The sequence below is a fragment of the Hyalella azteca genome, unplaced genomic scaffold (assembly GCF_000764305.2).
Source record: "Hyalella azteca isolate HAZT.00-mixed unplaced genomic scaffold, Hazt_2.0.2 contig5025, whole genome shotgun sequence".
Lineage (NCBI taxonomy): Eukaryota > Metazoa > Arthropoda > Malacostraca > Amphipoda > Hyalellidae > Hyalella > Hyalella azteca.
In genome coordinates this window covers 121,162-138,313 of record NW_025935231.1, presented here as the reverse complement: position 1 = coordinate 138,313, position 17,152 = coordinate 121,162, and the positions used below count along the sequence as shown (strand labels likewise).

The 17,152-nt window shown below is 37.0% G+C and overlaps 1 protein-coding gene across 10 annotated transcripts in view; it reads right to left on the bottom strand.

Annotated features, from left to right (window-relative positions):
* Positions 1 to 16,571, bottom strand: part of LOC108668399 (kinesin light chain) — a 32,093-nt gene extending 15,522 nt beyond the window's left edge. For 4 of the 10 annotated variants that reach the window (XM_018155613.2, XM_018155606.2, XM_018155609.2 and 1 more), the window contains exons 1-8: positions 9,235 to 9,459; positions 8,663 to 8,909; positions 7,710 to 8,028; positions 5,256 to 5,297; positions 3,661 to 3,775; positions 2,732 to 2,845; positions 1,955 to 2,069; positions 1,021 to 1,164 (exon numbers count right to left, since the gene is read on the bottom strand). In XM_018155613.2, the coding sequence (XP_018011102.1) occupies positions 1,021 to 1,164; positions 1,955 to 2,069; positions 2,732 to 2,845; positions 3,661 to 3,775; positions 5,256 to 5,297; positions 7,710 to 8,028; positions 8,663 to 8,909; positions 9,235 to 9,266 (1,128 nt within the window). In that variant the 5' untranslated portion in view covers positions 9,267 to 9,459. Of the gene's footprint in view, positions 1 to 1,020; positions 1,165 to 1,954; positions 2,070 to 2,731; positions 2,846 to 3,660; positions 3,776 to 5,255; positions 5,298 to 7,709; positions 8,029 to 8,662; positions 8,910 to 9,171; positions 9,192 to 9,234; positions 9,460 to 12,747; positions 12,822 to 16,444 lie in introns of those variants that run through there. The other 6 variants (XM_018155608.2, XM_018155612.2, XM_018155610.2 and 3 more) reach the window with 5 other exon arrangements.
* Positions 16,572 to 17,152: the final 581 nt, after the last annotated feature.

Genomic DNA, 17,152 nt, shown 5'->3' with positions numbered 1-17,152 from the left:
CAATCAATAAATGTGACACGATCTACGTTGATCTCATTCTCAGAATGTGATTTGATTTTAGCTGAGATTTCAATTAAAATCTGCCAGAAAAAGCTTCAATGGATGCTTGAGCACGAAAGATTTCGTAAAAATGAAGTTCAAACAAAAAGTTCTTTGAAAATTAAACAGAAAGGAAGTTTATAATGCCAGTAAAAACGGTCGGTCATGCCTTCTGATGCATTGACGCAATCAACGCGCACGGCCGTGCAACCTTCCCGCCTCGAACCAACCAACATAAACCATGCATAAAAAGCTCAACTGCCAGGCGATCAATGGTGATATGGTGTATTCATAACAATATTGTGCTGTGACTTGTGTACATAAGTACGACTAAGGCGGTCAGCTAGTTTTTTGAAACAACCTTCTCGTTTTTGCCAAGATTCTTTGCTAATGCGTATTTTTTAGATATATTACTTATGAAAAAATGCATTTATATGCCATCACCAACGCGAGTTTGATAATCAAGTGCTATGATGGTCAAATAAATTAGTCAATCTATTATAAAGCTTATAAAGGCTGTGTCATTAGCCTGGCTCTCACTAATGGCATTACAAATAGCCTGGCTGTCAATAATGGCTTTACAAATAGCCTGGCTCTATCTAATAGTACCTATGGTGATACTTACGCATTTAAGCACATGTACGATGCTGGATTGAAGTTGCCTAATGGCTTCCACAAAAAATCCAGTATTCAAACTAAGTATTCTCAAATTTTTTAGCATTCGATTTCCTTTTCAGCTGCAATTCACATGAAGTGAGAATAAATTGCCTCATTGGCTTTAATGATTATTCTTAAGCAATGCCTTTGAATTATTAACCTGTTAACTTTATAATTAGTAGTAATCTGGTGATTTGTTAATTAGTAACCTGATGACTAGTTAATTATTAACCTGGTAACTTTACAATTATTAACCTGGTAACATTACAATTATTAACCTGGTGACTTATTAATTATTAATCTGATAACTTTACAATTATTGACCTGGTTCTGGCAGAGCAGTGCGAGATTGTTGAGCTGCTTGGCGACGTCAGGGTGGTCGCGCCCCAGCACCTTCTCCCTGATCTCGAGGGCTCGCTTGCACAGCGGCTCAGCGTCCTTGTATTTACCGCGCTTGCCGTACAGCACCTGCACACACAACTCGCATTAACTTCAAATACATCACCGTTAAACCTTCAATATTTCCGAAGAAAAAGCATAATTATTTCCTAAGAAAAAGCTTCAATATTTTATAAGAAAAAATGCTTCAATATTTCCTAAAAAGAAGCTTCAATATTTCCTGAGAAGGAAGCTTCAATGTTTCCTGAGAAAAAAGCATAAATTTTTCCTAAGAAAAAAGCTTCAATATTTCCTAAGAAAAAAGCTTCAATATTTCCTAAGAAAGAAGCTTCAATATATCCTAGGAAAAAAGAAAAAAGCTTAAATTTTTCTCGAGAAATAAATTTATCAGCTTTATGGATCATTCAACAAATACTTCGGACATCGATTGCATTAGCCACTGGTTCAATGGTTACAGATCGAGTCCGAAATGATATTAAAATTACATGCGCTTGAAAGTAACTGAATCGATAAATAATTTAAACACAGACAGAAAGCTCCCAGTTAGTACAGAAAACGCTGAGTATGAAGGACAATCATCCCATAGCACAACCACCTCACCCAGACAGGTACTCAATCCAGTTTAAATTAAAAACCCGCAGCCGTAGATTTGGCTAAATCGAAAATATTGCAACGGATCTAAAACGGAAATACTATACTGAAATAAAGAGTAATAAATTATCAAGATTTAATTTGTACGTCACTTTGGGCGTATTGATGCATTTTTAGTAATACCCACTGTGCAAATAAGTAAATAACTAATATGTAAACAAATAGAAACAAATAAGTGCAAATATAAGGAATAAGGACGAGAACACACAGCCAGATTGTTGAGAGTGGCAGCCACTGCAGGATGGTTGTCGCCCAGCGTCTTCTTGCGGATGGCCAGGGCATCGTTCAGCAGATTGGCGGCCTCTTTATACTTGTTCTGATCCCTGCACAAAGTTATGAGTGTCAAACAAAAATTGTGAGTGTAAAACAGAACTAAAATAGTTATGTAAAAAGTTGGTAGCACATAATGATCCACACAAAACAAATTGGATGAAAGATTTCCCATCTACAGAATTCGCAGCATTTGCAAGGCGCTACGATACATATATATGAACAAATAATAAGGCAGATGGCGCGTAATATAAACAATCGCTTTACATAAATAATGCATCACATTGTCAAGAATGCATCACAAACAATTGACAATGAGTTAACAATAAATGACCTGACAGGCGAACATGATCACACCCAAACACGTGCAAAAATGTAAACATTTACGGTCATTTATCGTAAGATCAGAATGGTGCAAAAGGCATAAAATATCATATGAACAAAAGAAGAGTAACAAGGGTCGCATAAATTAAATTCTGCGTGGAGGTACTGAAACTTTCCAGAAATGACAAATAATGAACGAATTTATTTAAATAGAGAGTAAAATCGATTCACAATGAATTGATTTAGATTGATTCGCAATGAATTAATTAGAATTGATTCACTATGAATTCATCATGACTGATTCATAATTAATTGTTTAAAATTGATTCACTGAGTTAAATGAAGGACCAAAGCGTATATTAAGGATAAAAAAGGAGAGCTAAGCCCGCACCTGTAGACGAGGGCGAGTATGTTGAGCATGGTCGCCACGTCGGGATGGTCGTGGCCTGACGTTCTCTCCAGGTCTTCCAGAGCTTGTTTGCACAGTGGCACCGCCACCTCGTATCTGATGCATCGTTATCACTTCAACATCACCAATTAACTATATTTATAATATATTTCAATATATTGTCGAGTGCCGACACTCTTGTATTTGCACAGTGGCACGGCCACTTCATATCTGATACATTATTTATTATCACTTCAACATCCTCAATTATTTACTCGATATACGGTATTGTATAATAGGTACTTCAAGATAATAAATTCCTAATGAATGAATTAATTAATGATTGAATGAAATACCTAATGGATTGTAAAAAAACATCAAGTATACACTCTTTCCCTACAACGTGAAAAGTTATGAACAGATCTATAAGTCTCATATAATAAATATTCCGATAGGCCATTAACAACAGGAAGGATTGATGTGATATCCTGAAGTAAAAAAGGATGACCAAATTGTGAATAGATTAACATGATTTGAAAAAAACTACATGGAAAAATTCAGATTATTATGAACTCGGGACATTAAAATTCCGTAAGCCAGATAGGGGGTAAATAGCCTTATATTAATCAACAAAAATATTCAGGCCAGTATGAACTTGGCTCCGTACAGATCTAAATTACGGAAGTAAGATAGGAGGTTAATATGCAAATAATACCGGTATCAAATATCGTTTAACAAAAGTGAACATGGCACCGTACAGATCTAAATTACGGAAGTATGATAGGAGATAATTAGACATATACCGATTTTAAATATAGCTTAACAAAAGTGAACTTGGCTCTGCACAGATTTAAATTACGGAAGTAGGATAGGAGGTAAATATGTAAATAATACCGGTATTAAAGATTGTTGAAGAAGAGTGCGCAACGTACCGTCCCTGCGAGGCGTACTGGATGACGAGGTTATGCAGCGTGCGCAGTCGCGCAGGTATTTCATAGCCCGCAGACACCTGCTGCGCGAACTGCGCGGGCGGTGTTGGCGACAGCGCTGTAATAAATCAGGTGTTAGGATAACGCTGTTGATGTTATGCATGCACGTAGCTTTAAACTTCACTGTGACTTCGAGGAGTCACTGTGAACATTTTGAAAGTGTCATTTGAAAGGAAAAAGTGTGACTCGAGAAAGGTAAGTGTGAAAAGTGACTTTGGAGTTTATTTCCCTTAACCTTAGTCGGACTGCATATATAGGTGAAAATATTCCTAAACTTGGTATAATGGTAATGTGGTAAAGTTATGCAGGCTGACAAGTGTTAAGAAAGCCGTGTTTAGCGGGTCATTAACCGTCTCATCTGCTAAGTTCGGTGCTACAAACAATATATAGTCGAGGTGGTTTTAATTTTTACGTATTTATAACTATAGCAGCGATTAATTTGCATTGAATTAGTCTGATACAAACATGTTTTAATCAGATGAACTATTGTCGCCATCAGTTAAGCTTTCGTCATGCCATGTCTGAGCGCCCCTGAACCAAGCGCATAGCTAACTCCTTGTAGGCAAAATGAACGTTATTCTCAATACAAATTCTAATATATTGGTCTTCTGTTCAGTTTACCTACTGGCCCTATATGTCTTTTACAGTTTCCAGTTGAGCAGGTTGCCTACAAATATGCCAGAATAATTGAACACGTTTCGAAGGAAGGTGATAAATCAGCGAAGATTCGATGGGAGATAAATGGATGAATTTTATACAAGTGCAAGGCACGATATCGTGTAAATTTTTTCAAACTCTGAACATTGAATAAGAAGGATAAATTTTGCCCTGTTTCAAATTATGCTAAAATTTATATGAAAAATTTCCCGAACATGGTGCGAATTTGATAATCTCCGAATTACAGTAATGAATCACATAAGAATATATCAAAAGCCTAAGGTAGAGAATTCCTATCAAAAAATTTAATGAAGTAATAAAACAAAGAAAATTCAGTAGGAAACAAGTTACACCACAGAGGACAGAATTAATGAAAAAATGCATGTCAGTAGTAAAGACATGGAAAGAAAACATGTAGGTAAAACTTGGCCGAAAAAAACAAGAAGCAAGAGCAAATCAACAACATATCAACAAATTCAAAGAACGAAAGATAAGGTTGATACAGGTAGCTATAAATAATATTCTAAAATCAATACCATTTCTAGGGGCAATAATACCATTGAGGAACACACATACTCTAAATAAAGCAGCAAAATGCCATCAGCACAGTAGGAAAATTAGCTATTCAACATCACAGCAGCAGCGCACCACTCCACGAATCATAGTAACATAAACAAAAATATGTTTGGATCTCAGACGAGGGGAACCTGGAACCTAAAATTAAAAAAAAAAAACATTTCAATAGAATCACGAGGAGAGTAAGGCAAGCATGTGGTCTGAAGACGAAAAAAATAGAGATTCTCGCAAGGAAGCTTGAAGTTATTCATTTGATTCACGAGCTCGAAGCACACAAATGAAAGTTTGGTATGAATGAGACTCACCCAGTGACGCTTGCGATCCAAAGTCTCCACTCTTCTTAAGACCTGAGGTGGCGGGAAGACGTGCAAATAACAGTGCATTGAAAGAGCAAGCAAGATATGAAAAGCATATGATAATGGAAGTGGATGAGAGTGCTTCGAGCCAGAGCGGCAATGTGATCCTTTTAAAATTATCGATGTTGAGCTTCAAGATTAGGAATTCTTTTCACGAAAATTAATATATTCATCATTAAGACCAGGTTTTCCGCTCCAAAAATATACATTTGACATATTGATAATATTAATATCACTCCAAAATCGAAGTCGCATCAGCTCAGGTAAGCTTAGTGAATGAAAAGCAAACTATAAACTCAATTGTGAAGTTCAAAGACGATGCAAGATCATGAAATAATAACTCATTCTATAGTTCATAGTTTCAGATATTTTTATCATGATAACCATCAAGACTTTGAAAAGAACAAATTCATGAATAAGATAAGAAATAGCCAAATGCAGGCAATTTTCATCACAAAGTACACAATTTTACCAGAGAGAAATAAATCAAAGAATTATTCATTTATAATCATTTGAGACTAACAACGAAGCATTGAAATTTAACTCCATTAAAAATGTTTTTCGCGCATGTATATAGAAATAAATATTATAATAGATATAAATATAGACGTTTTAAACCAGCCATTGAAAGTTGCTTGAAACGTGAAAAACAAACAAGTTTTTCTCGTTTCCTCGAAACGAGAAAACTTGAGCCCGGTTACGTAAACCTTATTTTTTGTAATTTTTTTTTAATTGAAGGCAGGTAAACGAAAATAACAATAGGTTTACTGGTCGTTAATTAGCAAGTTAAATTCAGTGGCATTGGGCAGTTATATACCAAACAAGCTTGCTGATGCGAATGCGATTTAGGTAGTGGCGAAACGTGAGTCTAAAAAAGTGCTTGTCTGAAATCCAACTGAAATATAAATAGTTATTCAGGGGACATTATTGTGCAATTCAAATTTCAAACATCCCTTTTTGGTGAAATGTTAAGAGATCGTGAGAAAGTGCGTGAAGAACAAGCATGGCAGTTGATCCTTCAAGAACCACTAGCAGACCTCAGTGAATAACGCATAAATTTAACATTAAAATACACGAGCTGGGAAGTTATAAATATTGCACGAGTTTGTGACAAGCGTTAGCTGGAAGTGGTTCATGGAGTTATTTTTAAAGTGGAAATTTGCAAATCAATTCTCACAACACAATCAAATATACAATCTTAGATTTTCGGTAATAAATGAATTTAGTTTATCACTCGGCAACTAATGCAGTTAGATGAGCTTTAATGAATAATACTTGTGACACAATTAAAAAAGTATAAAACAGTCTACAATTATCCTTCAACATTGTTACTTGAAGGGAAACTTAGATATAAAGAAACTTTTGTTGTAAACTATTCCGATTTTAACATGAGCACACATAGACATGAAAGTTTAAACAAAAATTAAGCATGAATTTTCCTAGTAATATTGAATAGCAAGTCCCATTTCAAGCTCAGATTATTATTGTGAATACCGAACTCCATTTATAAGGTATAAAATAGGAACGTAAAAACCACCTTTTTTCTAACCGCGTCAAGACAGAAACTAGGAAAATATTCACTGAAAATTCCTGCAACTCTGCTGAGATGATCACGAGGAAAGGTTTCAATTTTTCCCGCTGTTCATAAAGTTATCAAGATTACTTACCCTGTGCCGAAGTGCAAATTTATCTGCCTTTACACACAAGCTTTCAGTTCACATTTAATGAACCAATCAGTTACAATCGTTCAGAATTAAATTCACAACAGAAAAAGCTTAAGCCGAGTTTTGTTATGATTTATTATTCAGGTAACAAGTGAACACATTTTAGAAATAAGTGAGATTGGGAAAGGAAAAGTGATATGAGTGTCAACTGATAAACGTTTTGTCAAACCAACACCCCAAGCTGAATAAAATCTGCCTTCTCATTCAGACATGATTGAAGTCTTGCTTTTCAGACACAAGAACGCCTATGTATTAACAACCGAAATCAAGAAAAAATAACAAGCAAACTCAATGTAATGCATAGAGCGTTTGTTGACTTCAATCTCACTGAATGGGGGCGATGTATCTTCATCAAATTATCAGTGCGAATGAACGCTTTAAACTAAGGATGGAATTTTAAAATTAGATTCAACCTAATTAACTTTAGTAACTTTTTCCACGTAATGCGAATCCAATTTGTCACGTAAGTAATTTTACTTGAGTCTTGCTGGCTGAATTCGTAGCATAGCCGAATTAAAATTACAATAAAAAGCTTTACTTAGTCACGACTACGATTCACATAAAGAGATTCCCGGTACCAGCAATCTAATGCAAGGCACCTCTCTCGAAGTTCACCCTTGAAGGTTTCAAACAAGAGTAATCCAAAAGCAATGAAGTAGGACAAATTTATTCAACTCACTTGATCTTTCATCGCCATCATCATCAGGGAAGTAATCTGTGCTGGTCTCTTCCTGCTTCTCTTTAGCGGGCTGATCATGTCCAGCTTCACCCTCCTGCACGTCGGCATCATACTTCCTGATAGAAGCCATGAAGTCCAAATGCTTCTTGTCCTCCTCGAGTTGAGCTACGCGTTGTTCAGAGGCTTGTAGCTTAAGCTGCGTGGAGGCAAGCTCGTCTCTGAGCCACATGTTCTCTTGACACAGACGTCTCACTTGTGCCCTCTGCTTCTGCTTCTCTGCCTCCACTGTCTGCAGGTGCGACGCCAGCGCCAGCATGATCTGCAGAGGCAAGTATGCAAGATCTGCAGAGGGAAGTATGCAAGATCTGCAGAGGGAAGTATGCATCATTTGCAGAGGGAAGTATGCATGATCTGCAGAGGGAAGTATGCATGATCTGCAGAGGGAAGTGGTGAGCATGATCTGCAGAGGGAAGTGGTGAGCATGATCTGCAGAGGGAAGTGGTGAGCATGATCTGCAGAGGGAAGTGTGCATGATCTGCATGCAGTATACATGGAAATGGTAGCACTTTGCCATATGAAACCAAATATGGAGGAACTGCCCATATTTTATACTATTAAAAAAACATCCTTATAATTAAGGATACTAATACCCCACTAAGGAGCATGCAAAACAATATTAGCATAGATTTCTGAAGCAAAATGCAAAAATGAGGACACTTTAACTAGATTTAATTATTTATCACATGTAATGTTTCTATAATCAATATGTATTCTGAATACCATTAACTTTTTGTACAAATCTGCAAGTCATTCAACCTGTTCATGAAATTAATTATCTTTATTTCAATAGGAATAAAGGAACATTCATTTTCCCACCATAATACTTAAGGAGAAAAATCTATTGATAAAGAGGTAGAAGCTAGGCCATATCACTTAAGTACACAATTGCTCACCTGGGCTTCTGATAATCCTAGTTCTATTTGGTCAAGGGATTTCTGCAGAATCCCAGCCTTCTCTGGAACATTTTGGACAGGCTGTTGTGCCTGTGTGGGTGAATGTTCTAAAGCAGTGTTCAGGCCAGCAAGGATAGTTGTGTGTTCATTGCGCAGAGCTTCTAGGCCCTGCACTATAGTGCGTGTGTGATTCACAACATCCTCCTGTGATACTGCCGTCATTTCGCCAATGCTCTCGATTTTCTTTCTGTAATATAGTGATGGCATAAGTAAGATTAATTATACATTCCCAACAATACTGTTACAGAAAAAATTGAAATAGTTCCTGGACACCAACAATATAACTGGCAATATTACATGCATAAATGATAGGGTAGGTGCTCTTCATGCAACAGTTAGTTCTAAAACAATTGAGCTAAGTTCTCATGATAAAATTGGCAAAAAAGGGTTTGTCATACATAAATATCTGATTTTATCATTGCTAAGTAAGTTCAATAGGCAAACTCAACTCTTATTTACCACAATGCTTGAACAATTTGCTTCACTCAATGTTGTGCAAAACAATAACTCACATTCTGTAAGCAGAGATAACTTGGGACATCATCAATCAGTCTATTTGAACATTGCTGCCATTGCAGCAATCAGTCAACAGTTCGAAAAATGGATCAAAGCTCTGCACAAAATTGTGGTTGCAGGGACCTGTCCTAATCTACTTTCTTGGGTAAATAATTTCCCGGAGGTTTTCTACTGCTATGGAAATAATCCTCTGTGCATAAAAATCTAGTAAGAAGAAAACATCACAGCATATAGAAATGTGGCTATAAATCAATACATAATAAAATCTTCTCAAAATACAGGCACAGAAAGATAGGAAAACATGCAGTGATTCAGCTTCTATTTCAAACTATTAAATAAATACAACTTTATGTTTTAAAGCCTAATAAGTTTGTTCAATATATTAAGGTACCGTAAAATGGGGTAACTTAGACCGGCGGGGTAACTTAGACCACTTTTCGTTTTTTTAACAAAAACCCCCACAACTCAAAAACTATTTGACATAGAAAAATTTTGTCAATGGGCATTAAAGGCCTAATACTGAGGATTCAGGAGCCAGCAATTTATGGTGAGTGAAGCTAGAGTATAGACCTGTATTTTGCATGTTTTAATTCAAGTTTAATTTAGCTAGTAAAAAAATGGCATCATTTATAAAAAAAAAGTGGTCTAAGTTACCCCAGTTTACGGTATGGGGTATAAGATTAGGTTTACTAAAAAAAAGTTTTTATAAGTATAGAGCCTAGGGAGCAAGTGCAGGATTTTCTCACACAAACTAGGCCACAAAGTCTGGTCTAAGTGACCCATTCCATCTATTGCATCCAACATCTACTTGTACATTTCAACACAACAGATGTACTTTTCATGTTTTTGGTGCTTAATTTCAGTAATAAAATTTATTGAAGAGTCAATATTGCACTCAAGTCACTGGCCTTCAATAGAAACAATTATTTTATGAACACAACTAACCACATTTTCTAGTGCAATCAAAACAGTTTAGTAGCCATTGTGGGCTTATCTAACCCTATAAATTGTAGACTAGTATTGTCTACAGCAACCAGCAGCAAGGTATGTGCAGTTTCTGAACATACCTTGAGTGGCAACTTATGTAGCATCGAGAGTAGGTAGTCTAGAAGTTAAAGTGTGGGCTACAAATAGAATGCTCAACACAGGATTGGAATTTTCCTACTTGTTTCTGAAATCTCGCAGCTACAACATGACAAATTTTTAATGCATTTGTAATCTCGCAGCCCAATCTTGCATTTTCATTAACAATTAGATAGGAGGTAATTTATGTGACGGAAATCTTGTGGTTCTGGACATGGCGGGAAAGCTCTAGTCGCGGCCATGAAAGCTCTAGTCACGGTACATTTTTTCCACGCATGGCTTAACATGGCACAATGAAAGCTGTATTCATCAAGCGTGCATGCCATTGCTATTATGTTGTTTTGGAACAATTTAGTTCTATTGTTTTCTCAAAGGTGACATAGTCCTGAGATACCATTTTCCAATAAAATTGATCTATATTTTAAACAAATTAATAAAGACATTCTAATGGCTTCAATCTCATTTTAGACATAAAAAAACATTTTCATGAGCAAAATAATATTTATGGTAATGAAATGAACAATTATTAAAAAAACTGAAAAGTTGGAAACAATGCAAAAATCTACTTTTCAAGATTTGACTATATGACAACTACAGCGCTGCTATATGCCAGAGAGCCCGCCTGCGCCTCAACATCCTCAAATCCCTTGCCGGAACCAGCTGGGGACAGCAGAAGCAAACCCTCTTGGTGACTTTCAAGGCTCTTATAAAGTCTCTTATCACCTACGCTGCCCCAGTGTGGCTCCCTAATGCCACTACCTTGGCAATCTCCAAGCTGCAAACTATTCAAAACTCTGCCCTACGCATAGCCATGGGATTTCTTCTAATGGCCTCTGCTTCCCACCTGCACAGTGAAGCTGAGGTCCTACCTGTGGCCAACCACCTCTCTCTACTCTGCTCACAGTTCCTTGCCAGTGCCCTTTGGCCACACCATCATAGCTACCCTATTGTCCCCCAGACATCAGGGCCCCATTTCATGAAGCACATGCTTCAGTCCCGCTTCCTCCCTTTGGTCTCTCACCTGCTGGAAGAGGGATCCCTCCCTCCGGACACCTACTCTGCTGCCCTCAGCACCCTGCACAGCTCTGTTGTCTCATCCTACCTGGCCGCAGCAGCTACCAACAAGGTGCTGCTGACCCCTGCCCCCAATGTCTCATCCAGCGAGCTATCCCTGCCCAGGGCAGCCAGAAGCGCCCTTTCCCAGCTATGCTCTGGCTACTCATCATGGCTCAATTCGTACCTTGCTCGCATCGGTGCAGCCAACAGCCCACTCTGCCCTGAGTGCGGTGCAATAGACCACACCACCAATCACCTCTTCAGCTGCCCTTTGCATCCCACCTCGCTTACCCCACTGGACCACTGGTCTAACCCTGGACCGACTGCGGCTTTCCTCTCCTCACTCCCATCCTTTGCCGACATCCTTGGAGTGGAACCCCCGCTCCCTCCCCCTCCCTTGGAGCGGCCGCCTTTTTGTGGGCGCCACGGAGCAGCGATCCCAGGCAATTAACAACAACAACTACAGACAGAGACAGACAGACTTCTAGATTCTAACTCTAAGAATTAGCTATTAAAATTTAGGTGCTATTACAATTTACTAGGTAGCAGAGACACTTTCAGGATTTTAATACAAAAACTTATATTAAAGTATTTTAAATTCATAATTTGATAGATAAATAACATTGATCATTTTTATAAATATGATGCAAAAAATATTATTCAGTTATGATTATCACAAACATTATTTATAAATGTTATACAATTTATAGGAATAGGGAAGAGCACCTATGGCTATGGTAGACGAGTTAAGAGTTATTTCAGAGTAAACATGACGCAACTCACACAAGTGACAAGGTTTTGCAATTTTAATGCCCAACATTTGGTTTGGACTCCAGGACATGTGTCATGTGGTTACATTAATCAATCATTTGTAGAACAATTCTATTGTCATCCATTGATTCCAATTCTAAATTAAATGACAATAAATGGATTTGGTAATTGGTAAATTCACTAAAATGTTAGGTAACTAGGAGTCTAGGTATCAGTATGAATCCCTGTAAAGGCTGTAATATTTGGAAAAGGAAATTTCCTAATTATTTCAGAAACATTTCAACTTTCATGAATGAATACGCTTGTGAAAACTAGGCCTTTGCCCTTTGTTGTGTATAAATGGTAAATCAACAGTGAAACACTAACAAATAATATCTCCATTCTTCAGATTCAAGAAACTTTGCAATTGCAATGGGTCGCAAGACGCAAGGGGGAAGGGGCTGTTGCAGCAGCCAGCTTGAGCTTTCAAACTATCACGACTTTTAGTTTCAGTAACAAAACTGTCTATATTTTCGACGCCAGGACAAAAATGTTCAGCAGGAGTTTAGGAAAATAGCAGGATCAATATTATCATTTAGAAAAACAGTCAATTAGATTACCAGACGATCCACGCCCTATGAAGAAAGAGAAAGCCTATTTTTCTCAACATACGGACACACCTCCCACAACAATATCACCACCATCACTGGACGGCTGAGCTCACTCAGCCATTGAGCAACAGCCAGTTACAGCCAGCCAGTCATGGAGTCAGCAATAAACACAGCCAGCCCTTCAAGACCTCGGTTTTAGGAAAATAGAAAGCAAGGAATAATTTACTTACTCACATAACAAAAAAGATGATTGGAGATTATCTGAAGTTGATTGCACTCACATTGAGTAAAAATAATGTAAAGGTTTGCCAAATATAGTCGCCCTTTAGCCAGGCCTAGCTCTGCGCAAAAGGCAGGACACGGAATATTAATCATAGGTCCCGCTCAATACGCTCTACTAACTCTTTACAGCTTGCTCATAACATTCCAGTTTGCTCATAACATTTTTCAAATTTCTCATAAATTTACGATACTTAAGTCAAAAATTCATAGGGTGTTTGTTATTTGGGCGAATTTCATAATTGTTGAACAGTGATAGCTGTAATTGAGAAATTTATTTTCAAATTCGTGCGAGAACGAATGAATTGACGAAATGATTCAGCCTTAAAGGATCCGCAACAATTATCTGAGAGAAAAGTTTGGGTTCGATTTTCGGTCCATTTATTAAAATGATCATTTCTAGCGAAAAATGTATAGAAATAAATTTATTTTACTTAAGCAATTCCAGCCAGAGCCAATCAGCACACATAGTTTTGAAAGTGACCACGTCACAATGCTGGGTCATAGAAAAAATCAATCGCTGTTGCTCTTCTAATTGAATTTGGTGAACTTAGTTAAAAAAAATTCAGTTCATTTGTTGATAAATAGACAACGTCATTATTCCGTAACGAAATCCTTTCACTGCACCTTGAAATATATTTTACGTATTTTTTGCAGGTCATGACTAGCCAAAAATCCGCAAGAAGTAAGGATGAAGGCAGCTACAATAATTTATTAAAAAACTATTTGGCATAGAGAAGTCACACCGATTAAAAAGCTTTAACAAGATTGGGTTGTTTAACCAGCTAAGTAGTTTTTCAGGACAGGTCGCGATAACGTGAAATTAAACAGGAACCTACTATATGCTAGACGTTATCACACTGAGTTTCACATCACTTTTAAGTTCAATGTTAAATCAATATGAATGTGTTATCATTTTTTTACATTGAGTAGATATATAAACAGAAGCTTTTCGCAATTTGTATAATTTTGTTTAGCAGTTAAAAGTGGCTAGATATCGTAGCCTCAACATTTTAGGGCATTTGTAGCGGTGAAAAGCTCAAGTTTCAGAAAAAACGACGAGTGTTGAATTTAACTTTATTTATTTATTTATGAGTTTTTTAATCCATTGTTAATTTAAATCAATAACTTCAAAAGTTACGGGGACACCTAACACGTCCCGCTCCCGCAATTGATTTTAGGTTTAAATTTTGAATATGTATTACTGTAATCAAATATAATTTTAAGATCGTGCGCAGCGTGATTACTCAATGTTCAGAAATTCAAAACTTTTGTGAAAAATTTCTTGAAAGATTTGATACAGAAAGAAAGTAACGTTGCGCGCGCTCTTAAAATTGAATTCGAGTGTAAGACATTCCGAATTTCAACCAAAAATCAATTACGGAATACGAGGCTAGATTTAATCGATGAATTGAATTGAATTTGACCCGATATGAGCCCTGCTATCCGAGGGCGGTAGCAGCAACGAGCCCGTGTACACTCAGTGAAATAAGTAAGACTTTGTCCAAATAGTGATTCACTTTTTGCACTGTGAGGGTCACTATGACCCACTTATTGCCCCCTGTCACATAGGCATATTAGGCTACGTGCGGAATGTGCGTCACTATTACGACAAAATGACCCATTCACTGTTCTGAGTTGAAACTTTCAGGTCGGAACTAATATCGTTCAAGCATGTATATTTTAAGACATTTTTTCCGATGCTTTTTATACCCATAGTTCTTACTGAGAACTTTATAATATAATTGAACTCGTTCAAAATTAATAATGCAACATTTGAAAAAATACTATGATTGTGTATTATTACAGAAGTTTTATTTTGTAATAATCATGCCTCCTACATTTCAATAAACCCAATTGTGTAGTTGCCGTAGTTCGATGAAGCCGTAGTTCAGTTTCATCGTCATAGATGATATCACATGGGTTATCAACACGCCCAGTGCGCTCGTACAGACAAAGCTCTTATCAGCCATACCGATAACAAAGTAACGGCGCGTTAACGTGTATCCTAATGCAATTGTACCATGAATAATTATTTTGCGATTAAAGATTATTTAACAAAAGGGTCTGGTAATTTACTCGTGTTGAGTAATACTTGATCACATCGGACAATTTACGCATGCAAATAAATTCAATTTAATACGATGGTGAACAAACAAACATTTAAATGGAGCCTTAATGTCGCTGATATTGAGTAATGTTTGGCATTATGTGGCATGCTTGCATTTGCGTTCAGCATTCAGAGGCAATATTATTCCATTAAATTCCTCAGTCTTCAAGCAGACAAATGTATTTAAATCGATTAAATGAAAACTCAAGATCTACAATATCACGAGCATATAGTGCAGTGATCAGGCCCTATAACTAAACTATTTATGTCGATCGCAACATGACGGGTATGTAGTGAAATTATCAGGCACTATTGAGGATCTTTATCAGAACGAAGCTCTTGAACATATACGAGAAATTATTTCATTCGTCGAGAGGTTCGCACGGATTTGTTGTAAGACAAATAAATATCGGAATGGATTTATTCATCAATGAAGGTTGTTTTATTGAATAGATATAATTCGCAATGGACCTCTGGTCCTTCGTATCGGACTGACACACCTCGCATGATCGCATCCGACGCGATGGTTTGTCATCAGTCAGCGATTGTATTTGACACTTTGTTTTAAAATAATCACGAGTTTGCCATCACAGTAATGGTTCTCTACAGAAAAGTATTTCAAATTTTCAAATAACTGGATCTGTAGTGTAGGTTTCTGTATTCTTTCATACAGAATGGGAATTTAACGTATTCAAACGGTAAAGACTTTGACGGATTAAAGAATATCGCGAATGCGTAACATTCGATTCATGACCGTGACTTTCAATCGCTTCCCTCAAGTTACGTGTTAAAATTATTCAAAAATATACTCGAAATGAGTATTGTTTTTTAGCGCATTTTTTCATTTATGGTAAAAAAGCGCTATTGTGCTCGTCATGTACGTCTGTCCGTCCGTCCGTCCGTCTGTCCGTGACTCCACGTTTTCGTCGACGAGAAAATGCGCTCTCTGTCAGTCTGTCACTCACTGCAGTGAGTACTGAGTTTATTTTTTCTTTTCGCAAGAATTGATATAGTTTTCATCGAAATGGACCACATGGAAGTTAAAGTGGAACTCGGTGTCTCATACACAGAAAAATTATATTGCATGACATAGCAGTTATAAATGAGCTACAGCTCCAAGATACGAGTTTCAGGTTACAACACAAAGCAAACGGTAGCAATGCATGAGTGATGAGTCACATGCTCGTGGTCATGCACGCTGCACCTTGAAGCTGTAAGCAGAGAGCCAGTAGGAGAATTTCGAAGCAGAACTTCCACACTCTTTCCAGACATGAATTACTTCCCTGCATCGGTTAAAATTCCCAAACATGCACTTACCTTCCAATTTATGAGCAAGAATAACCGATGACAAGGCAATAGCTAGAAATTCGACGATTTTTACTATCACAAAACTGGAATCTGGAAGATCGATAAATTCTCCACCACTACACCACACCACACAACATCTGGCTTGCTACTGGCTCCGCTGGTAACTGTGACCGGGTGCGTGAGGGCGGTCTGCTGAGCCGTGTTGCAATTGATCGAAATAAGACTCTCAAATGCGAACGTCATTGAATAAAAAAAAATTAAGTTGTTGAACGTGCTATAGTCATTCGACCTTTATATTTGTAATTTTCATGATCATGAAATCTACTAAATTATTATCAGTTTCTTATAGTATAATTTTTTCGCGCAGACAGTAGAAAATGAGAGATATATCAATATTCTCTGAAGTTTTTGAGCTTCCGTTGATTTCTTAACGGATTTCAATCACTTTATGGAAATAACTGTGAGTTGAAGAGAATTAGAAGCACAACATTGACACCATTAAATTGTTTTATTTTGAAAATAATGTATCGCTTAGCTTTAAATGATTAATTTATTAAGTATTGCGATATGAATTCGTACAAATAAACTTTTTCTTCGTGCATGCAACTGGATTTTTTCCATTGCAGGAGCGCTCAAGAAGGTCCGAATAGTGAAGAATTTTAGCCACTCTGTATCATATTTGGCTTTCGAAACAAATATCAATGTTCATATTTGAAT